Source organism: Macrotis lagotis, chromosome 4, assembly GCF_037893015.1.
Source record: "Macrotis lagotis isolate mMagLag1 chromosome 4, bilby.v1.9.chrom.fasta, whole genome shotgun sequence".
Classification (NCBI taxonomy): domain Eukaryota; kingdom Metazoa; phylum Chordata; class Mammalia; order Peramelemorphia; family Peramelidae; genus Macrotis; species Macrotis lagotis.
In genome coordinates, this window is record NC_133661.1 from 259,817,095 (window position 1) to 259,841,209 (window position 24,115).

Here is a 24,115-nt window from a genome sequence, read left to right on the forward strand (position 1 = left end):
AAAAAAATTTCTGAGTCTCTCTTCACAGGCATAGGGTATTGGAAATTATCTGTAATGTTTCCCCTGCCACATAGGGCAATCCAAATGTAGCTTCTAATTCATGTGTTGAAAATACAGCCAAGCTTAGTTAAAAAGAAAGCAAACAAAAGTAAAATGAGGCTCAAATACATGGACATGGGGCTTTTGTAGATTAAGTCCCTGGAGTTAATTAAAATCAATCCCTCATAAAACAAAGTCCCAACATCAAACAAAGATAACTATCACTGGGCAAGAAGGCATTCTACTCATTACCTTTCTCTCAATTCTGAACCACTCCTGAGACCTGATTTGGTGCTTGAGAGCCTGGAATGAATGACCTGGGAATTTAGATTTGCTTATCTCACATTCTTCATTAAACATCTTCATTTCATGTTCTTATTAAAAACCCACTCTCTTAGTGACAATTTAGTGACAGCTTGGGTTTTGTCTTTAGTTGACGTATTCCATTCCAAATGCTAATATGGGCTATTTGTGCCTGACCTGTGGTAGGGCCTTCTGAGTCCATATTTGTTCAATCAGTCATAGCTAGAAATACTATACATTGAACCCAACATAGTTATGTCATTTTTGGTCTTCTTTGTATATAAAAGGTAACAACCAACCCAAGTGTTCTCAAAAGGAAGAGATTCGAAAGACACTCAATATTCAATATTAAACAGACATAGAATGATTATTTATTTCCTTCATCCAAAATTAATGCTAACACACATAAAATAAATTTTGGAGCACAACTTAAGACTCATGGTATGTAAAATAAGACTTAGTAATAACTTTAAACTTCTATTATGTTCTTCGGAAATGTTAAGCCTTGTGAACACATAAAGAAGTTTGCAGGACTAATGCTTGAACATTTTATATATGACTTACCGATCAGACTTGGGCCAGTTTTCTTGTTGGTAAACATCACCCTCAGAATCACTGTAATAGATTTCAATAACTTCCTGTTACAATCAGTTGACTCTGATCAAAATGGACCCAAGAAGTTTGACTTTCCAAACTCTCAAGTCACCTTTAAGTTTGGACATTTCCTTCTTCTTAGGATAGATATTCTTTCATCCAAGATAAGTAAAAAAACGATCATTAAATAGGTAATCCAAAGCCCAAGTTCAGGCTTGCCTAGTTAAACATGTCTTCATGTCTTTAAAGCCATATCACAACCAGAGTCAGGGGCAGAGCAAACCACCCTGATACTGCTCCTCTAGTTTGAGACATCCTAACATGATGCACAGCTAGAAGAAATGGAGACTCAAGAATGGGGACACTCTTTTTTGGAATATCTATGAAATCAATAGCTCTTCCTGTTCAGTTGTCAAAAAAGATTCATCATCTTAAACAGTAAAGTCCTTAAGTTCTGAGTCATACATGGTCAGAAAAAGATTACAAAACTCCCACATAGCCAATAAGAATCAGAAAGGGCAACTTTAAGCATGTCTCTAGGATAGTTAGGTGGTGCAGTGGATAGAGCATAGGTCCTGGAAACAGGAGGACCCAAGTTCAAATGAAGCCTCAGCTGCTTACTAACATGGGACTCTAGGCAAATCAGTTGCTTGTCTGTAAAATGAGCTGGAGAAGGAAATGGCAAACTACTCCAATAACTTTGTCAAGAAAACATCAAGGGGCGGCTAGGTAGCATAGTGGATAAAGCACCGGCCTTGGAGTCAGGGGTACCTGGGTTCAAATCCGGCCTCAGACACTTAATAATTACCTAGCCATGTGGCCCTGGGCAAGCTACTTGACCCCATTTGCCTTGCAAAAACCTAAAAAATAAAACGACCCCATCAAATAGGGTCACGGAGTATCAGACATGACCAAAACTTCAACAAAGCATATTCCAAACGACAATTCTCATTACACACAGATCTTTGCTTTATCCTTTGTTTTGTCCTCTAGATGATTTATCCTTTGTTAGATCTTGACAGAAAGAGTTTGAACAAAATTAACAGATTCGCAATGCTTGGATGAACAAAATTGATTTGTCTATAATGTTTGTGAAGAAACCCAAATGTGGTTAGAGCGTCTTTAATTTTTGAGTCCAAATCACTAATCTTTCTGTCATACAATTAGTTCCACTGACTAAGAATGTCATGATGAAACATGTTTGGGAAAACTGATTAAAATTACATGTCACTTTCTACTTTGATTCCCTTCTATTTTGTAAAAAATATTTTATTAAAGCTCTTTTTGTACATCATTGTCACTTTCCAATGACTTTCTTTTCTCTACTGCCTCCCAACAGAACACTGCCTTGTAAAACCAAAAATGTAGTTCAGCTAAAGTTAAAATTAAAAAATGAAAACATTGGTCATTTCTTTTAGATTTTTCAAGGCAATGGGGTCAAGTGGCTTGCCCAGTGCCACATGGCTAGGTAATTATTAAGTGTCTGAGATCGGATTTGAACTCAGGTACTGCTGATTCCAGGGCTGGTGCTCTATCCACTTGGCTACCTAGCTGCCCCTACATTGGTCATATTTTACCACATATGCTTCATTTTGAATTTATAGTTCACTACTTTTTAACTAAGAAAAAGGAAATTTATTTCATCATTAATTCACTAAAATTATAATTGATCAGTGAATTGAACTGTTTTGGGGATTTTCCACATTCTTTTTCTTTAAATTATTGTGATCATTACATATGAGTTCATCAATCTGTTCCCAAGTTTTCTTGAATTCTTTATAGTAATTGTTCCTCTTGCTGCAAAAATATTCTTCACATTCTTACACCACAATTTGTCCAGTCATCCACAAAGGGCTCCCAGTTTCTTTCTAGTTCTTTGCCATCACAAAAGTACTGCTTATAAATCTTTTTGAATAGATGTGACCTTTCCTATTGTCTCAGTCCTCTTTGGGGTATATACCTAAATGATAGGACTGGACCACAAGGTTGATATTTTTACTGATTTATGTTTCTGTAAATTTTTTTTAATAGATCATAGTCATTTCTGGAGGGGTAAAAACAAAACAAAACAAAACAACCACCATCTTTTTCCTTTCCGTTCACATCAAATCTTGACTTAAAACAAAGAAAAATGAGCTAAGACATCTGATACAGTGGTCAAATTGGAAAATAAATAGTCCCTCTCTTTTAAGAATAAGGAAATAAATTTCATTATCTGTTCTAAGAACAACTTTTGTTTTTCAGATGCTTAGAGTTAACTTCTTTTCAGTGATCATATTTATTTTATTTTTAGGGAGAGCACATGGTAGTATCATATAAATTTAACTATTATAATTTACATTGTTTATATCATATAAATTTGTTCTTTTGATTGTACTTATTTAATTCTGTATCTATTCATATACAAATCTAAAAGTTTCCCTGATTTCTCATATTCTTATATTTCATTTCATTCATTTACCATAACTTTTTTCAGCTATATATAATCAATGAGTATCTGTTTTGTTTCCATTTCTTTTCTGTTAGATTTATATAGTTCTGAAAAAAATAGTATTTCTCCCATAATTGCTCTGTTACTATCAATGTATTTTTAAAATAGCAAATCTAGGGTTGTTGGGGTTTTTTTTTAAAGGACTTAGCTGTGGCCTTGTTGTCCCTGCTTTTGGAGGGGCTGAGACTGGCGGATTGCTTGAGCTATAGGAGGACTAAAGTAATCATATGTCTTTACTAAGTCTGGCATCAGTATAGTGAACCCTGGAATTAGGGGTCATAAGGCTGCCTAAGGAGGGATAAACCAGATAATGGAGTAAAACTTTCTGTGCACATCAGGGATGGGATCAAGCTCATGAGAGGATGATATACTTTTAGTCTGGGTTAGAGAGAAGACGCAGTCTCAAAAATCAAAATTTTAGCCACTATGTCATTTGATATTTTGAATAATATAACAATATTTTTCATCATCTGTGATTATTTTAAGTATAATGTGATTTCTCTATTTATCTCTTTTGACTTTATTACTGTATTCAAAATTGTGGTTGTGAATCCACATTTTTTATAATAGTTGTCTGAAGCATAATACATTTCATCCCATTCTCTAATTTTTACTCTGTGTGTGCATCTTAAATATGTTTCTTGTTGTAGCAAATATTTGAGATTTATTTTATTTTTAAGTTCACTTTCCTCTTGTCTTTATTTTCATTGTGGAATTTAGTTAATTTTCACTCAAATTCATAATTTTTGTTTTTGTTTTCTTTATATACTACATGAGTATGTTCATTATATATACATGTATATATACATATAACTTCAAATAGATACAAATGTATGAATATGTGTTTATATGTATGTTTATATATTTATAAACATATATATATATACACACACCTGCATTCACACATATCCTCTTTTAAATCAATAACCTCTGAAATTTGTTTTGTTATAGTAATCTAATCTGGTTCCCATCTTTCTCATTCTTGCTTTCTCCAATTAATCTCTCCAATCCCAAATTCTTTGAGTTATTTATTAATTTAATAACTTTATTAGTATTCTCTTATTCTGTTTCTGTCCCTCTGTCTCAGTCTCTGTGTATATCTTTCCCCTGTATATCTGTCTGTCTGTCTGTCTGTCTGTCTGTCTGTCTCTCTCTCTCTCTCTCTCTCTCCCCTCTGTTTCCTTTTCCTTTTCCTCCTAAGATAAGTCAGGTGCCTAATCCTCCCTGTCTTAGCCCAGACCTCATCCATTCTTATTTCATTCACATTCATTTGTAATGTCCCTTTTCAAGAGTGTTTCATTCTATCCTCTTTATTCTTCCTTTCCCTTCCTAGAATCTATTCCTAAGTATTATATCTTGATGGAGACAGTGGGGCACAGTGGACACAAGTTATTGTTAATATGCTATTGTGCTCACGCCCACCATGACTCTTTCCTTTGCCCTTTGGGTCACCTGCAATTGTTATTCTTCAGAGTCCATGCTGTCCTGTGAATTATATGCAAAATCACCATATGCTGGTGTTAAAAAGATGGGCTTTTGCAGTAGGCAGCAGCCTGGGATCATTGAAAGCATTGCACAATTTTGCAAATGTGCTCAAGACAAATTTTCTATTCAGTTTCATACTCGTTAATTGATTGTCCATCTGCAGGGTCTGATGGGCTTCCTCAATGGGCTTCTCATCCAACTGTGTCTCTTCAGATTAATTCAGATAAAATTCTCCTCTTGACATTATTTAGCAAGTTTAATAGACTGTATTGGTGTGAAACACAAACAAAAAAAGACAGTCTTGGTAACTCTCATTAGTCATAAAAGCTCTAGACTTGGAGATCCATAAAAAGACATTATGTCACATTTCAGGGCAAATTAAAAAAAAATGTCAATTGTTTACCATCAGCTATTATCTCTTGAATTAGCCAGCAGACTAAGGCTTTGCTAGAATGACTGCTTTAATTCCACAAAATTCAATAGAAACATCCTCCAAACCTAGAAACTTCTTAAAATCATTCTCAGTCATTACTACTCATGAGTTAGTTTTTTTAGCTGTTGATATCAGTCCTTTCAGTCATGTCTGACTCTTAGTGATGCCATTTGGGGTTTTCTTAGCAAAGGTACTAGAATGATTTGCCATTTCCTTCTCTAGTTCATTTTACCAATGATGAAACTGAGAGAAACAGGGTTAAGTGACTTGTTCAGGGTCACAAAGCTAGAAAGTATCTGAGGTCTTCCTGTCTCCAGACTATCTATTGTGCCATATAGTTGCACTAGTTTTTAGTAGTGGGGAGTAACTTTTTACCTGTTAAATTTGAAGCTCCTTGAGGACAGGACTATTTTAAAAATTATATGTCTATGTGAATTTTTATTTTATTCAAAATTATGATCTTATTATATTAACAGTTATTTGTAAAGTACTCTGCATAATATTAACTAAATGTTTGTTGAATAGGTAACATAATGAGGATTTTCTTAAAATAAACTGCTAATTGAATTTAATTAATCACAGGAGCTTTTGAATTAGTGCTCATAAAGGCAGCAGGCTCCTTTCCTCAAAATGAATCAAAATTAGAGGAAAAAGCAACTCAGTTCTCGAAGATGTCAATAAGTCAATTTAAATGTCATGTTGGTAATGACAATTCAGTCATTTTATTCAGGGAATGAGTACTTTGATTTAGTAGTAATTTAAATGCAAGAGAACGTGATGCTTATAACAATATGCAAAAGCTTTTAAGTGAATTCTAAATGTCTGGACAAAATCTTTTTGGATAGTGAATTAGTATCTATTAATAATGTCTTTGTTTAGTACCTTTCTTAAAAGATTTCTCAAAACCCATTACATTAATTATCTTATTTATCTTTATATGCTCTAATTAAGGATATTCATATTGCAATTTTTAAGAAGGAAATGAGAAAATTGTAGAAAGGCAAAGTAGCTTCATTGATTATAGGTAGGGAAAAAATGTTATTCCTTCTTGGCTATTTCATCTGTAGTTATTAGGAAGCAGTTTTTAAATGTTTTCAATGGTGGGCTTGGTGTGGTTATTGACTGTGCCTACTTATTGCTTAAAGAGATTGGGTTTAATAACCTTTGGTTCATTACATTACTGCTAACTGGACAGCTAGGTGGCATAGTAGGTAGAATGTAGAGCCTGGAATTAGTAAAACTCATCTTCCTGAGTTTAAATCTGGCCTTAGATACTTAATAGCTATGTTATCCTGGGTAAGTCACTTAATCCTGTTTGATTCAGTTTCCTTATCTATAAAATAAGCTGGAGAAGGAAATGGTAAACTACCCCAGTTCCTTTTTTCCAGAAAATCCCAAATGGGGTCATGAAGGGTTGAACACAACTAAAAGAATTGAACAAAAATTGTTGTTAATTCATAGCTCATATCTGAATAGAGTTTAGTGGATGGATTAGACTTGGAGTCAGAAAGATCAAAGTCCAGTCCTGCCTCTGACAATTATTAGCTATGTAACTCTAGGTAAGTTATAGCCTCCTTTGGTCTATATGTTTAAATATTGAGATTCAGAGGTATAGAGAGACAATTGATTTGGAATCAGGAAGACCTATGTTCAAATACCACATCAGGGAGTTGCTAGCTATGTGACCCTGCCCAAATCACTTAACCACTCTAGGCCTCAGTTTCCTCTCCTGCAAAATGAAGGGGTTGAATTCAATGACCATTAAGTCCCATTCTAGCTTTATATCTATGATCCCATAATCCTAATAGGGACTGGAGAAACATATAAAAGGGTAGACAGACTTATTTAAAAATGACTTCTTAGGACACACACACATATACACACAATAAATAAACACACACACACACAATACAACACAACTCAAAGAGACCTCTCCCATCAAATAAAAACTCAGGAGTGGCAAACATGCAATTTACAAGGAAATTTTCACAGATAGTCATGAAGGACTTCCCTTTAGATTAAGGAAGTTCCTAAAATGAGGGGACAAAAAACTTCAGTAAAGTACTTTATTATTTTTTTTTGCAAGGCAATGGGGTTAAGTGACTTGCCCAAGGCCACACAGCTAGGTAATTTTAAGTGTCTGAGGTAGGATTTGAACTCAGGTACTCCTGACTCCAGGGCCAGTGCTCTATCCACTAAGCCACCTAGCCACCCTCAAGTAAAGTACTTTAAAATAAAAAAGAGGATTTTTTAGGGCCAATTGAATTATATTATGCTTATCTTTCTATCATCAGCTATTTTTAATATTATATTTCTCTAATTAGCATAAAAATTTCTTGAGGACAAGGATTATTTTCATTTTTGTCTTCATCTTGAATTGGACTGAACACTAATCAATTTTTTTGTTTAATTGAATTAAAGGAAAATGTAAAAGTGCTCTGAATTATTTCAATGAACAAAATGTTCTTTGAATGAAAACAAAATTCATATAAGGACTGAGGAAGAAAAGTTCTCTCAAGTAACATGAGGGAACCAAATCCTTCCTAAATCAAGACCCAGTCAGGAGCCATCTTTAAAAAATTTTCTCTAATCAGATAGTTATATATAAGAGGTGTAAGATTTATTTTATAATCTCAATACACAAAACTAGACCCATATATATAGAAATTTCAGGGAAGGACAATTTTGTTTCTTTTTTTCTTATTTTTTTAAAAGTTTTTTGCAAGGCAAATGGGGTTAAGTGGCTTGCCCAAGGCCACACAGCTAGGTAATTATCAAGTGTCTGAGACAGAATTTGAACCCAGGTACTCCTGACTCCAGGGCCAGTGCTTTATCCACTGGGCCACCTAGCCAACCCGAGGACAATTTTGTTTCAATCAAGATAAAAGGGGCTGCCGAGTTTCATCTTATAAGAGGTATTCTTACAGAGCCTATATGAATATTTGACATGGATTTTAAAAGGGGATTACTTAGAAATAGGAATGTGAAGGTCTAGATGACCTTGAAGGTCCCTCTCAGATCTAAGGTTCTATGATTCCAGCTCATCTAATAAGAATTGAGAAAAAATCCCTAGAGCATGTCAATGCTCTCTCAAATTTCGAGGAACAATGGCATTCAAATGAAGACTAGAAGACATTTGCCAAGTCGACTGATACTACTTCCCAACCTGTCGTGTGTGAAACTCCTATTTATGAGAACATAGATCATAGTAGTCATAGTATTTTAATGTGAAAATAAGGTATGAACTGAAGCTAGAATTAATAGATTCTCATACTCTTAAAGAATTTCATGAGTAAAATAAAGGGGGAAAAGAAAAGGAAGAAAAAAGAACAAGGATGAAAATGCTTTAATTAAAAAATCATGGTTATTTACACTTGTAACTTGATAAGTGTATAAATGTAAACTTTTATTGTTAGGGTCACTTCATTTGTGGATTTATTTCAATTCAAGGTTAATTTGAGCATACAAGTAGTGAGAAAATTATATTCACAGAATATACATCCGTGTGCATTCAAAAGTCTGTCACTTTTTTAAGCAAGTGGTATAGACACTGTGCCATTGGCTCTGCTCCTGGTTCTTAAATGTACACTGGACTCAGTCATGTCATCGACATGCTCTTCACTTTTCTTTTCTTTCAGGCTGTTAATAAATCTCAGAGTGATTTCATCCCACTCTTCAGGCAACAACATCAGCAGGAACCCAATGCAAATGATAATGGTGGCAGCCAGTCGGACAACATTGAATATCACCTCCTGTTTCAGAAGATCCACTGCTGTAGGAAAAAAATACAAAGGAACATACTGGTATAAGTATGTGTTTCTTAAACTGCATCTAATATGAAACATTAAAATCTGGGTTATTTCTTTCCCAGATCTTCTGGAATACCTAAAACTGGTTCTCTCCTTACTCTCACCACCCTCACATGTCTGGACAAAACTCATGTTTTCTAATGATGTTCCTTCTCTACTACAATCTTCCTTTCTAAATCTACTTTCTTCAATACTCAATTCAAATACAACTTCCCTGAAATTTTTCCTCATTATGTGAGTTCTTCTGAAATCCCATTGTACTTTATTAGAACCTCTCTTATGCAGTTTCTACTTTCTGCTTGTTATTATGTTTATTTGTCCATCCATTTCCTTTTTTAGCCTGTAAGTCCCTAGCAGGTTGGAACCCTATTTTTTCCACCTTTATATCTCCTACAGTACCTGGCACAATGACTTACGCATATTAGATGCTCAATAAAATTGCTTATTGAATGAATGAATATCCATCCATAACAAGACTGGGTGACAGATCTTTCATTGGAACTATTTTCTTCCATTGATAGAATGAAGAACATCTATAGACCCTCATTTATTTAATTTTTGCACTTGTTTATTCTATTTTTTTCCCAATAGGATGGTGTATAATAAATGTAAACTTTTGTGTCACGGAGATCATATGCAGTAAAAACAATACATTTAATATTTAATTTCAAAATTAAATAACAAAAACATCCAGACTGTAGTTATAAAAATTAGGCCTGACATTTAGTGATTCTTTTGATTGTCACCTCCAGAATACTTAAAAACATCTTCCAATGTAAAATACATCATCCATCATTCTGAAGGAAACACCTCAGGGTGCAAAACAAGCAGATGTTGTCCATGTAGAAACTTACAACAATATGAAAGGTACTAGTACCTGCATTCCCAGGAACACTGAGTACAGTGCCAATGGAGATGAGGATTGGATAGGTCAGCACAACTCCAACATTAACCAAGATGTTAAATGCTATAAAAGAATTAGAAGAAGACAGAGAAAATGAAGGGAAATTAGTCTGCTGAGTTCTTTACCATCTTCCCCATTCCTCAGCTGTAAAGATAGAATTTCTTTATAAAGAAGCAACATGGGGGTGGCTAGGTTGCGTAGTGGTTAAAGCACTGGCCCTGGAGTCAGGAGTACCTGGGTTCAAATCCAGTCTCAGACACTTAATGATTACCTAGCTGTGTGGCCTTGGGCAAGCCACTTAACCCCATTTGCCTTGCAAAAACCTAACAAAACAAAAAAGCAACATGCAACATGTTAAAGTAGTTACATTTGACCTGATCATCAGAGGTTCAAGGTTCAACTTAGATCTCTAATACATATTTCTGCGGAACCATGAGCAAGGCACTTGAGAATAACTGATTTACCCAGTCAAAAGGAGTTTCCATATCAAGAATCCCCTATATTAATGACATCACAGGTCAAAACTATTATTTTTCACTAAACATAACTCATAAAACATTTTATACTTAGCTTCAGTCAACTTTTTATTATATAAATTTGTAAATGGTTACCATTTACACATCTTCCTTTTATTTCTTGAACAACTTCTGCTTTCTGGCTAAGACTCTTTGAATTATGAATACCATTTATGCAGTTTCTCCAAATTCCTTTCCTAACCCTAATTTTCCAAATCTTTCTTCTAATTACCTTCTTTCTCTTTACAATTCATGTTTAAAGAATTTCATGTTATCCTGATCAATAGAAAATTATGCCATACCTTTTTAGAGGCAAAGCACCTCTCTTCCTGGTCCATTTAGTCCTTTTTAATCCAAATCACTCATTTTTAGAAGAGAAAACAGAGGCCCAGAGATGTCAAGCAATTTGCCCAGAGCAGGAATTTAAATGGGATTTGAATGTAGGTCCTCTGATTCCAAGTTAGCATTTTTCCCACTAGTCTGTGTTGCCTTATACTCAGAATGGAATTCTATTTATTTGGAAAGCAAAAAGAAAAAAATCAGCCTGTATATTTTGCTACCATAACAGTAATCTAGGCCTAGAAAAGATACAGTGGTACTATACCATTGGAAGTGTCAGAGAGAGAATCTTGACAAGAATGTTGTAATATCAGGGGCAGCTAGGTGGCACAGTGAAGAGTACTGGCTCTGGAGTCAAGAGGACCTGAGTTCAAATCCAACCTCAGACACCTAATAATTGCCTAGCTGTGTGACCTTGGGCAAGTCACTTAACCCCATTGCCTTAAATAAAAACAATTTTAAAAAATAATGATAATATCTTGGGAAACTTGTACCAATTCCAAAATACTATGATAGAGGAACATTATGCTAGATGTAAGGGAGATACTTTCTTTCTGAACAGCCACAGATACTCAATCTGGTATATTTTTATGCTATTTCTCAGAGACCCAGACAACATCATGAAATCTCTATATGAATATATGAATAACAAGTAGGAAAATATTTTTGCAACTTTTTTGGATATTCCCTGTTTATGCCCCAAACTTAGTTAGAAAGTTGATTTTTGTACTGTTTTAACTGATGATTTTTTAAAAAACAATAAACAAGTTATTGAGAAATCTAATATTTTTGTGGTCCAGCATATAGGAAAGAGAGGTAAAGCTAAATTTCTATGGAAGAGGAAAGGTCTAGAATTTTGGAAGAAAAATAAACAATGAAAATTGTATCATAACCCATAAAAGGTCCTGGTCAAGCAATAAAAGTTAAGCTATCAATCACCCCTTAACTTAAAGGAAGAATTAGTTCCTTCTCCTTTCTAAGAGGTGTTAACAAGCATTTATTAAGAGTTTACTTTTGGCCAGCTCTGGGCCAAGTGCTGAAGTTATCCATACAAGCAAAAATATAGTGCCTTTTAGTTTATATTTTTAGACTTTATTTTTAATAATATTTTATTTTTTCTAATTACAAGTGAAAAATTTAGTTTTTTTTAAATTTTGGGTTCCAAACTATATCCTTCCCTTCCCAACTCCCTGAGACAGAGCAGTTCGATATGGATTTATACATATTAGTCATGTTGTGAAAGAAAACACAGATTCATCAAAAAATATGCATTAGAACTCCACCCGTTCTTTCTCCACAGAAGAATAGCATTTTTATCATAACCCTTTGGAATTGTCTTAGATCTTTGTATTGCTGAGAATAGCTAAGTTAATCACAGTTGATCATCATGCAATATTGCTATTATTCTTTACAGTGTTCTGGTTTTGCTCACTTCACTTTGCATTAGTTCTTGTAAGTCTAGATTTTTCTGAGAGCATCATGCTGATCATTTCTTATAACACAATAATATTCCATTATAATCATATACAACTTGTTCAGTCAATTCCCAAATGTGAGCATTCCTTCAATTTCCAATTCTTTGCCACCATAAAAGAACAGTTTTAAATGTTTTTTATACATATTTCATACATATTTGTCCTTTTTTTCCTTTGGGGGGGGCAATTCAGGATATATACCTACTAGTGGCATTCATGGGTTAAAGGGAATGCATAGTTTTATCACCCTTCAGGTGCAGTTCCAGATTGTTCACCAGAATGGTTGAATCTGTTCCCAACTCCACCAACAGTATATTAGTGAAGGAACTCACTTTCTACTGGGGGAGACAACACATAAAAGGTAATGGGAGTTTATATGGGCAGAGTCAGGAGAAGAATTACTGGAACCTTCCGCAAAATAACAATTTCAAAATGCAACTCACTAGTGGGAGAAGAGGGCAAGAGAAAAAAGGTGACTCTTTCTCCTTCTGGTGACTTTTAATTTCTATTAAATATATGAATTGAATTCCCAGGTAATTTACACTGACAACATCCAAAACTGGGTTTCTAAAACCTCAATAATTTAAACCTGCTTCCCTTCTGGGTTTGTACTCCTTATCCAGTTTCACTGAACATATTCAAGTAAGTAAAACTGGCAGACATTCAAGTGGCTACACAACTTTTCATGCATTAATATAAATACAATAAGAAAACCTAAAATAATACCACTTAATGAAACAGAATTTCTAAAGGGGCAACTGTTCTAAGCAACTGATAGAAGAGCAAAAAGTTATCTTCTTTCCTTTTTATTCAGCCATTAGGACTGGTGCAGATGGAGACAAAAAATAAACAAAGTAGACAGAAAAAAGGGAGGAGTGGAGAGGTGGGGAAGATCTTAGAGGCAGAATCCCCAAGTCAATAACATCAAGAAATGCTGGCACTGAATTTCCTTTGAGTGATGGTAGGCTCTGGAATGTACTCCCCTTGGGCACTCCAGCCACTAGGAACTGTTGAGGTGATCTGTGGGAAGTTCAACCCACAATAGGAAATCTCAGCACAAGAATCCTAGCTGGAGCATTATTTGACATTTTTTTTATTCAATTGTTTTTGTAGTAATGTCCAACTCTTCATGATCCCAGGTGGGGTTTTCTTAGCAAAGATTTTGCAATGGTTTGCCATTTCCTTCTCTAGTTCATTTTGAAGAGGAGAAAACTGAGGCAAATGGAGTTAAGTGACTTGCCCAGGGTCACACAGCTTATAAGTGTCTGAAGTCAATTTTGAACTCAGGTCTTCCTGAATCCATACCCAGTATTCTATCAATTGTGTCACCTAGAAGATCATATCTCTCATCTCTACTATTCTCCCCTCTCCTTAGGGTCTGTCCCTCCAAGAGTAGAATTTCATGACATTTCCCAAAGTCATTGGGAACCAAGAAACCTACTGAGACTAAATGTCTCTGTTTATCTAATTTGCATCTCTGTAATTTTCACTAGACTCTGAATGGGACTGATGGCAAAAAGACAAAATCTTAAAAGGGTGCTAAGAAGCAATAAGGATTATTAAATTAGAAATCAATCAATATGAATTTAAGTTCTTGAACACTATCACTTGGTTGAGCTAGCTGCCTGTTGTAAATTTTTGCCTGATAAAATGGAATCAGTGGAAATTCATAACAGACACAGTTGAGTTTAGATAACATAGACACTGGAAATAATATAGTTTATAGCTCTTGGTCAAAGTATGGTCATAGATTTTGAACTACAAGGTTTCTCAGGGGTTATCTAGTTCAATGCTCCTTGTTTTACAGATGAAGAAATCGAGGCACAGAGAAGTTTGAACACTTCTCAAGGGAACAAAAGAATTGGTAGATTTGGGATTTTAAATTAGACTTGGATTCCAAGTCTAAGACTTGAAGGTCTCTCATTTAAGAGGGATATCTATAACGCACATTCAAGATTGTGAATATTTCTTCAATACTGTTATACCTTCCACATAGTGACTTCCCTAAGGTAGATTTGATATATTGCAGGTCAGACTAAGAAATTAAATGGAAATTTGGGGGTAATTTTGCAGAAGCCATAGATGAAACACAAAGCCCAGCAGATAACAAAGGAAAAAGTATTAGAAACCCAGAAATATATAATATATATTGTATTTTATAATATCAATACATTTTATCATTTAATATCATAATTAGATTTCTTCTTCAGAACAAAGGGAGGGACAAAAATTTTATGTCAATTTTCCTGATCATACTCCCACAATATGGAAGGAATAACTATACTTCAATGTATTAAGGATATCATTAGTGATGGTACTCCTTCTTTTGCTACAACTGCAACTTATCATGCCTTCTCATCTTGTGTAAGTCTTGTCTATGTCTTTCCAAAACTCCTGCACAAGGATATAACCAAGAATATCAGCAAACTAATACTCTTGACTTTATCAGTATGATAATGAAATGAACAGATTTTACATCTGTCATGCTTTGCTCTCAGAAATTACCTAGCCTACCTTCCTCTCACCTGAAATCAAGTCAACAAGTATTTATTAAGCATGTTTCTATGTTGTAGGCACTGAGCCAAGTATTGACAATACAAAGAAAGGAAAAAAAACAACACAGTCCCTTCTCTCAAGGAGCCTAAAGTGGGAGCAGGGGGAGAAAGACATCATGCAAACAACTATGTACAAACAAAATATATACCATGTAAATTGGAATCAATAACAGCTCTTTAATTGATTGATTTTCTGTCAATTTTTGATTTAATTCAATATTAATAATGTGCTGTGATCTGTGTCCATCATGAAGCTCCTTTGTCCTTCAGGTGACCAACAAGTTTGATTCCTCAGAGAGTATGGTATTTCATGATTTGCAGCCATATAGAAGTACTAAAAAACACTAATGATGTTAAGATTTTATTTGTTATTAAAGTAGAAATTGGGGGCTAGGTGGCACAGTGGATAGAGTACTGGCCCTGGAGTCAGGAGGACCTGAGTTCCAATCCAGCCTCAGACACTTAATAATTCCCTAGCTAGACACTTAATAATTCCCTAGCTATATGACCTTGGGCAAGTCACTTTACCCCATTGCCTTAAATAAGTACAATTTAAAAAAAAGTAGAAACTGGACCTTCCTAAGTAATATGTAACTTGTCAAATGAAAGCTAAATTGCTTCCTTCACCCTATTCTATTTAGGGCTTAGTTCATTGTCTATCTGTTGTTTTTGTCTAAGGACAATAGATTGTTCTATGTCTAAAAAGACAAAAGGAATTTCTATATCCACTTGTTTTTTTCTGCCTGACTAGTCATGTTAAACTCTTTTATATGACAACAGATCTCTTTGAGAAGGCTCTGCAATAGTCGGGGTTTGACATATAAAGTCTTGGGGCAGCTAGGTGGAGCAGTGGATAGAGCACCAGCCTCGGAGTCAGGAGTACCTGGGTTCAAATCTGACCTCAGACACTTAATAATAATTACCTAGCTGTGTGGCCTTGGGCAAGCCACTTAACCCCATTTGCCTTGCAAAAACCTAAAAAGACATATAAAGTCTTCTCCAAACAGAAGCATTTTGAACTAGGGTCTCTAAACTTTTTTGATTAAATCCTCCTATAAATAAAAACTTCTGAGCATGTACCTCCACAATTATATATTCATTTATTATAAATCATATCCACTTAGTACTGTGCAACTAATAATGTATATTATAAAACTTGCATAAAATAGATTTTGTTTTAAATGAGGCCAAGAAAAAGTAATAGTTGATTCTGGAATCAATAGGGAAGCACTGAACTTATATCAAATAGGAGAATGATATGATCAAACCTGTGATTTAGGAAAATCACTTTGACAATCATGTGAAGAATAGATCGGAGAGGAAGGAAACAATGCTAAAGGAACAATTAGAAGACTGTTGAAATAATCCAAACAAGAGGTGATAATGTACTAGGGTCACAGTGTGTATAAAGAGAAGGGGACATATACAAAAGATGTGGTAGAAAAATAAACATTTGGCAATTGTTTCTCAGTAATGGGTGGAGGGGCTACTCTAATAATACTGGTGTCATTGAAAGAAAAGGGAAATTCAGAAAAGGAATGGGTTAAGGGGAAGAGAAAATGTGATATAATCCATTTATACTTTTCTCATCTTGTGAGACTAATTCTATCCTACCCAAAATGAAAAGGAGAATCTTACTTGTCATTAGCATGGAATAAAAGAGTCTTTAGAATTCCTCCTCCTAGGGACAGTTACCATATCTAACAGGTCATCTGGAGGGATAGTAGCTAAGTATACTACAGAGAGTAAGATTTTTCTCAATGGTACCTTTACAATTGCTACTGTGGATGCTAAGGAAATGATTATACCATGACTGTTTTGGAGAGAAGGGTTTTTGGAGAGTAGGAGTGGTCTCTTTTCTAGCTCATTTTTACAGATGAGGAAACTGAGGTAAATGAGGGACTTGCTCAGGGCCACCCAGTTAGGAAGTGTCTGAGGCCAGCTTTGAACTCAGGAAGATGAGTCTTCCTGACTCCAGGCCCAGTGTTCTATTCACTGGACCACCTAAGCATAAGCTTCTTAATTATTTTCCAGTCTCCTTTTTACTTCTTATTCAATACTTCTCCCCTACAAGACTGACCTTTGCCTTGAACCTCTTTTCAAATTTTTTCCCCCTTCCTTAATGAGTATATTAATATTTCCTGATTTTCCTGTGCCTTTGACTTATTTGACAGCTGCTTCACTATAAAAATGGGAAAAGGCCTTTTTCAGAAAAAAGAGATTATTTCTTGATTTCTATGATTTTGCCTTTAAGCAAAATTGTGAAAGTCTTCTAAAAGTTTTTTTCTGTAACATTTATTTTAATGGGATAGACATGGTGGTATGGACTGCCCCGATATCACCTGACTGGTATCAAATTATAATAACCATTTACTTCCCTAGAAAACTATAACTAGGAATGATGAACAATGTCCTAATTTCTAGTAAAACAATAATTAACTAGCATTAATATGTCATTTTAAAGTTTGCAAAGCACTTTACAAGTATTATTACCTCATTTTTATTCGCATAGCATCCTGGAATAATAGGTTACTATTATCTTCATTATACAGAGGAAGAAACTGAGACAGACAGGGGTTAGGTGATTTGTCCAGTCACACATTTAATAATAAAAGTTATTATTATTACTCTACTATTATTAAAGCTGATGTTTTCATATCACTTACTATGAGCCAGACACTATCTGATGTTTTCATATCACTTACTATGAGCCAGACACTATGTTAAGCACTTTATAATTATCTCATTTGCTCCTCACAACAAACCTGGGAGATAGGTGCTATCGTGAGCTACATTTTACAGATGAAGAAACCAACAGAGGTAAAATGACTTGCCCAACATCACTCAATTACTACCAATAATAAGTATTATTTGATACAGTAGATAAGCATCAAGTCTGAAGTCTCTATGAAACATCAAGAAACAAACAGAATTTTTAAAAAATGAAAAAATAGGAGAAAATGTAAAATACTTCATTGGAAAAACAAATCAAGGAAAATGAATTAAAGAATTATAAGTTATAAAGAATTATTGGACTACCTGAGAGCCACAATCAGTCATCATATTTCAAGAAATTATCAAAGAAAATGGCCCTGATATTCTAGAATCAGAGGATTAAATAGAAATTAAAAGAATATACAAATCACCTCCTAAAAGAGATCTGAAAATGAAAACTCCCAGTAATATTATAGCCAAATTCCAGATCAGAAAAAATATTTCAAGCAGTCAGAAAGAAATAATTCAAATACCTTGGATCTAGAGTTAGGATAACATAAGATTTAGCAGCTTCCACCATAAAAGTGGCTTGGAGAGTGCTATTTGGGAGTGGAAAAAGTTTCAATTATATCTGAAAATCCCTTCCCAACAAAATTGAGTATAATCCTTCAAGAGAAAAAAAAATGGATATTAATGAAATACAGAACTTTTTTTAAGGTTTTTGCAAGGCAATGGGGTTGAATGGCTTGCCCAAGACCACACAGCTAGGTACTTATTAAGTGTCTGAGGCTGGATTTGAACTCAGGTACTCCTGACTCCAGGGCCGGTGCTCTATCCACTGCGCCACCTAGCCACCTCAAAAGGGAGAACTTTTAAACATTCCTGCTGAAAAGCTCAGAATTGAAAAGAAAATTCAACTTTCAAATATAAGACTCAAAACAAGCAAAAAAAAAGTAAACATGAAGAAGAAATCATAAAGCATTCAATAATGTTAAATTTCTTACATTGTGACATGGGAATATGATATTTATAACTCCAAATAACTTTATTATTATTATTATAGGACAGAAGTAATACTTATAGAGTGAGGTCATGGCTATGAATTGACTCTGATGGGATGATTTTTTGAAGTTGTGAATGATCCAACCATTCTGCAGAGCAATTTGGAACTAAGCCCAAAGATTTATTTAAAACTGTGAATAACTTTTGACCCTGTAATACCACTACTGGGTCTGTATCTGAATGAGATTTGTTTTTTAAACAAGGGAAAAGGACATATATGTACAAAAATATTTATAGTGACTCTTTTTGTGGTGGAAATTGGGGGGATATCCATAAATTGGGCAATAGCTGAATAAGTTATAATAAAGATTTGGATGGAATAGCAAATATAAGAAATGATGAACAGGATGTTTCCAGTTAAACCTGGACAGACTTATATGAGCTGATACAAAGTATAGTGAGCAGAATCAGGAAGATATAGTTTTTACTAACAGCACACTAACATTGCATAATGGTTAACTATAAATGACTATTCTTTTCCCATACAATGATCCAAGACAATTTCAAAGGATTCATGATAAAAAATGTTATCCATGGGGTGGTTAGGTGGCGCAGTGGATAGAGCACCGGCCCTGGAGTCAGGAGTACCTGAGTTCAAATCCAGCCTCAGACACTTAATAATTACCTAGCTGTGTGGCCTTGGGCAAGCCACTTAACCCCATTGCCTTGAAAAAATCTAAAAATAAATGTTATCCACTTCCATAGAACAATCTGTTGGAGGTTAAATGCAATGATAAGCATATTTTTTACTTAATATTTCTCATTTTTTAATGTGCTTTCTTTCACAACATAGTCAATATGGAAATATGCCTTGCATGATTGCCAATATATAATCTATATTAAATTGCTTACCTTCTCAATAAGAGGGAAGAAATAGGAAGATGGAGAGAATTTGGAAATCAAAATTTTAAGAAGCAATCATTAATGCTATTTTTAAATGCAATTAAAAACTGACATATAAATTTCAAAGAAGGAACTAGATGCTTTGATGAGGGAAAAAAACTTCTTATCTTCCAAGGAATGAAAATCCACAAACACTGTCAGATAAACAAATAGCCTGTTAAGAGTTGGAGGAAGTAAAGAATAGTGTTAATTGATGAATCCCTGCTGAGGGATATTTAGGCAGACATTTGTCAACTTATCAATAACAGTGAAGAGATCTATTGTCTCCTCTGGGTATTAAATTATAACAATCTCCTAAGGTTTGTGCAAACAGAATCACCTTTAGTGATACATGAATGAACTGGTGAAATAGTGCCAAAAGTAACCTAGAAAGTACTAACCAAGATCATTAAGTATTGTACCAGAAACCATAGGCCATAGGTTAACAGGTAGGATTTTCCTCACTGTTCCTAATTGAAGACAGAAATACAGAAGAGGAGAATTAATGTGGGGAGTAGATAGCTACATAAGAATACAGTATCTCAGAATAGAGTTTGGATTTCTATATGATGACAAGAAAAGTGAATACAACAAAAGGGTCAATAAATCTTTCAAGAAAGGCTTTAAAATAAAAATAATAGAAAAGGGAGAAAACTGCTTTGTAGGTCTATCAAACCAGAGATCTTAGAGAGTAGCTGCAATGCAGGAATAACAGCAGGTAAGTCACCCAAAAGTTCATAAAAAATAAAACCTAAGAAAGGAAACAATAATAAAACTTGTGACCTTAAATATTTATTCAGAGATGCACATGAAAAGGAGAATTACCAGTCCTAAAAATAAAGTTAGCATGTCAGACTATGGCCACCTTTCCTTTCCTCTGTCACATACTCTAGGAGGAAGTTCATTCTCTCTCTCTCTCTCTCTCCCTCTCTCTCTCTCTCTCTCTCCCTTTTATTTAAGGCAATAGGGTTTAGTGACTTGCCAAAGGTCACACAGCTAGGTAAACTATTAAGTGTCTGAGGTTGGATTTGAACTCAGGTCCTTATGACTCTAAGGTTGGTGCTCTATCCACTGGATCATCTAGCTGCCCCAGAAGTTCTCACTTTCCCTGAAAATTCTCATCATATTTGCCCTATCAACCACTTTCTTCATCTTTATAACCAGAATGGAATTTTTCTGTTTTGGTTCTTCTAACTTTTGAAGGATGAAATTATTATTAAAACATATGAAGGTATTGTTATATCTTCATTTTGAAGACCTTTGGTTTTCTGGAAAATAGAAGTCACTCCTTAATTTAATATCATACCGATGTGCTTTATGATCAGTTACCTTTCTCTCTGTCCAGATGGTCTGTGATTACTACAGAAGCAAACACTCCCAATGATAAAATTTCTTCTCTTTCTTGATTAATTGTTTTTCACCCATATGGTCTCTACTTTGTTGCCCTCCTCTGGTTCCTTGATTTACTTAAAAATCAAGTCACTTAAAGTGTTTCATTCTTGATTTCCTCAGCTATATAATTCACCTCAGGAATCTTGTGAGAATAAAATTGCATGTAAAGTTTTATGTAATTCTTAAAGCACTCTAAAGACATTATAGTTTTATGTTTTTATTGTTGTTTGTTTTTCTTTTTCATGGGGGAAATCATTTCAGGAGATTTGGAGAATTTTCAAGAATGAAATTATGAAGACTCAAAAGGAAAACAATGATGATGGAGGGAGTAAAGGAAGAACAGAAATTGTCGAGGGAAACTGATGCATTAACCAACTTGGATTTTTATTTATTTTTTAATTTTTTTTCAGAAGATGGATTCTAGAGCAGAAAACACAAAATGAATGGGAGTGTTGCATAGATCTATAAAAGTGTCAATAGTGCTAAAATTCATAGGTGAGCTGAGATTGGGGCAAAAAACAAGAGCAATATTTCATATTTTCTAAGCCAGGAAAAAGGGAGTATCAAAGGAGTAGGGCCACTTCTTTGGAGTAGTAATAACTGACATTAAGGAGAAGGAAGGACTACTATGTTTTCTTTGACAAGAAGAATAATTTTTATAATGGAAAATAATGTAAAATTATAAATAACAATGGAGTTGATGGTAGTAAGGCAGTCTTGCTGTACCTGAAGAATTCAAATCATCTGGTCCAGATGAACCACATTATTGGCTACTGAAAGATCTGGAAGATTTGATAAATAAACTACCTTTAGAGGGTATTAAAAAAGTTCATTAAGAACAGGAAAAGTAACATTAAAAAAGGAAACAATGATTACAAAGAACTTGGCTTCCTCAAAAAAAGCTCTTGCAAGACTAATCACATTTCTTTTTTTCACAGGGCTAAACTAATTTGGTAGATCAGAAAATGCTATATGTAGTTTCCTTAGATTTTTTGTCAAAGTTAAAAACATTACCTCATACTATTTTGAAGAAGGTGAAGAGATCCTACCTAGATACCAATATAATTAGCTGAATTTGCAATAGGTTGAACATCTGAATTCAAAGAGTAGCTAGGTCTCCATTATATTGCTCCAGAAATATGTATCTGATCCTAGCTGTTTAACATTTTTATCAAGGATTTAGATAAAAAGCATAAATAGCACATTTTTCAAATTTATAGATAACACAATGCTATAATATGATAGAACTGAATTGGGATTCCAAATGATCTCTACAATCCAGATCTTTGTTCTGAATCTAATTGGATGAATTAAATAAAGATAAGCTTTAAACTCTTCCACTGTGATTTTAAAAATCCATTTTGCAAGTTCACAATGTGAGAGACATGATTAAGAAAGCAATTGGGGGGGGGGGGAGTTGAGGTAGGAGGGAAGGAGGCAGGGGGCGAGGAACTTCAACCAGTTTGATAAAAAGTCAGTACTTCAATATGGAAACAAAAAAGGCCAAGTTAATTTGACATTTCCACTGTATTAAGAGAGACATAGATTCCAGGGTCACAAAGGTAGAGCCCACTTTACTCTGGCAGGAGCAGACTTTACCTCAAGTATGTTGTTATGTGTATCACTATTTAGGAATGATATTAATAAGAAAGCATCCAGAAATAGTTTTCCAGATTGATTCTATATTGATTGAAAATATTGAGAGTACTTAAAGTGAAAAAGGGTAGATGGGGAGGGAGAGGAGCACACTATGATAAATATCCTTAAATAGTTTTAAAAGTTTTCTAGGTAGGAGAATGACTTTTTTAATTATTTTTATTTTTTATTTGTTAACATTTTATTTGTTTTCCCAATATATACAATAGTAATATGTACCTATCATTTTTTGTAAGGCTTTAAATTTTACAATGTTTCCCCACTCTCCCCCCCCCACAGAAGGCTATCTGATAGTCTTTACATTGTTTCCATGCCATACATTGATGTACATTGCATGTGTTATGAGAGTAAAACATAAGACTAAACATGAAACCCCTTTGTCCCCGCCCCCCAAGAAGATGAGAAACCTCAAGAGAGAGAGAGAGAGAAAAAAAATGTACTTCAGTCTGTGTTAAATTTCAAAGGCTCTGTCTCTGGGGTTAGTTGCTTTCTTTATCATATGTCCACCAGAGAAGTTGCTTCAATATTTTTCCCACAGTTGTTATTACTAGCTGTATCTACACTTTATTCCTCCCCATTCTCATTTATTCTCTCTCTCTCTCTCTCTCTCTCTCTCTCTCTCTCTCTCTCTCTCTCTCTCTCTCTCTCTCTCCTTTTATCCTTGTCCTGTCCAAAAGCGTGTTGAATCTGAGTTCAGCTATTCCCCCCTTCCCTCCCCCCCCCCATTCCCCCTCATCCCATCCCTTTCTTCTCATTTTTCTCTAGGGTAAGATAGATTTCCTCACCCTATTAAGTGTATATGTTATTTCCTCTCTGAGCCATTTCTGATGAGAATGAAAGCTCACTTATACCCCCTTGCCTTCCCCCACGCCACTGAAAAAGCTTTTTCTTGACTCTTATGTGAAATTTCTTAGCTTTTTCTTCATTTCCCTTTCCTTCCTCCCAGTACTTTCCTTTATCACCCATTGACTCCATCTTTTTACTATATTATATCATTATATTCCACTCCTTCCTATGTCCTGTCTATATATGCTCCTTCTAACAGCTCTTATAAATGAGAAAGTTCATATGAGTTATCAATATCTTCTTCCCATGCAGGAATACAAACAGTTCAACATCATCAAGTTACTCATAGCTAGTCCTTCTCTTCCACTCCCTCTATGGTTCACCAGAGTCCTGTACTTGAAATTTCTGTTCAGCTCTGGCTGTTTCAATGGAAAAGTTTGAAAGTCCCCTGTTTCATTGAAAGTCCATCTTTTCCCCTGAAAGAGGGTGTTCAGTTTTGCTGAAGAGCTGGTTCTTGGTTGTAAACCTAGATCTTTTGCCTTCTGGAATATCATATTCCAATCCTTACAAGCCCTTAATGTAGATGCTGCCAGATCCTGTGGAATCCTGACTTTGGTAGTTGAATTGTTTGTTTCTGGAAGCCTTTAGAATTTCTCTTTGATTTGGGAATTTTGGAATTT

The 24,115-nt window shown here is 34.7% G+C and overlaps 1 protein-coding gene and 1 long non-coding RNA gene across 4 annotated transcripts in view; one reads left to right on the forward strand and one right to left on the reverse strand.

Annotated features, from left to right (window-relative positions):
• Nucleotides 1-9,242, forward strand: part of LOC141522442 (uncharacterized) — a 137,882-nt gene extending 128,640 nt beyond the window's left edge. For both annotated transcript variants that reach the window (XR_012478216.1, XR_012478214.1), the window contains exon 4: nt 8,984-9,242. This is a non-coding gene — a long non-coding RNA (uncharacterized LOC141522442). The remainder of the gene's footprint in view (nt 1-8,983) is intronic.
• SLC35F4 (solute carrier family 35 member F4) overlaps nt 8,755-24,115 on the reverse strand; it is a 48,497-nt gene continuing 33,136 nt past the window's right edge. For both annotated transcript variants that reach the window (XM_074235898.1, XM_074235899.1), the window contains 2 exons: nt 10,032-10,121; nt 8,755-9,117 (listed from right to left, as the gene is read on the reverse strand). In XM_074235898.1, coding sequence (XP_074091999.1) covers nt 8,876-9,117; nt 10,032-10,121 — 332 coding nt within the window. In that variant the 3' untranslated portion in view covers nt 8,755-8,875. The remainder of the gene's footprint in view (nt 9,118-10,031; nt 10,122-24,115) is intronic.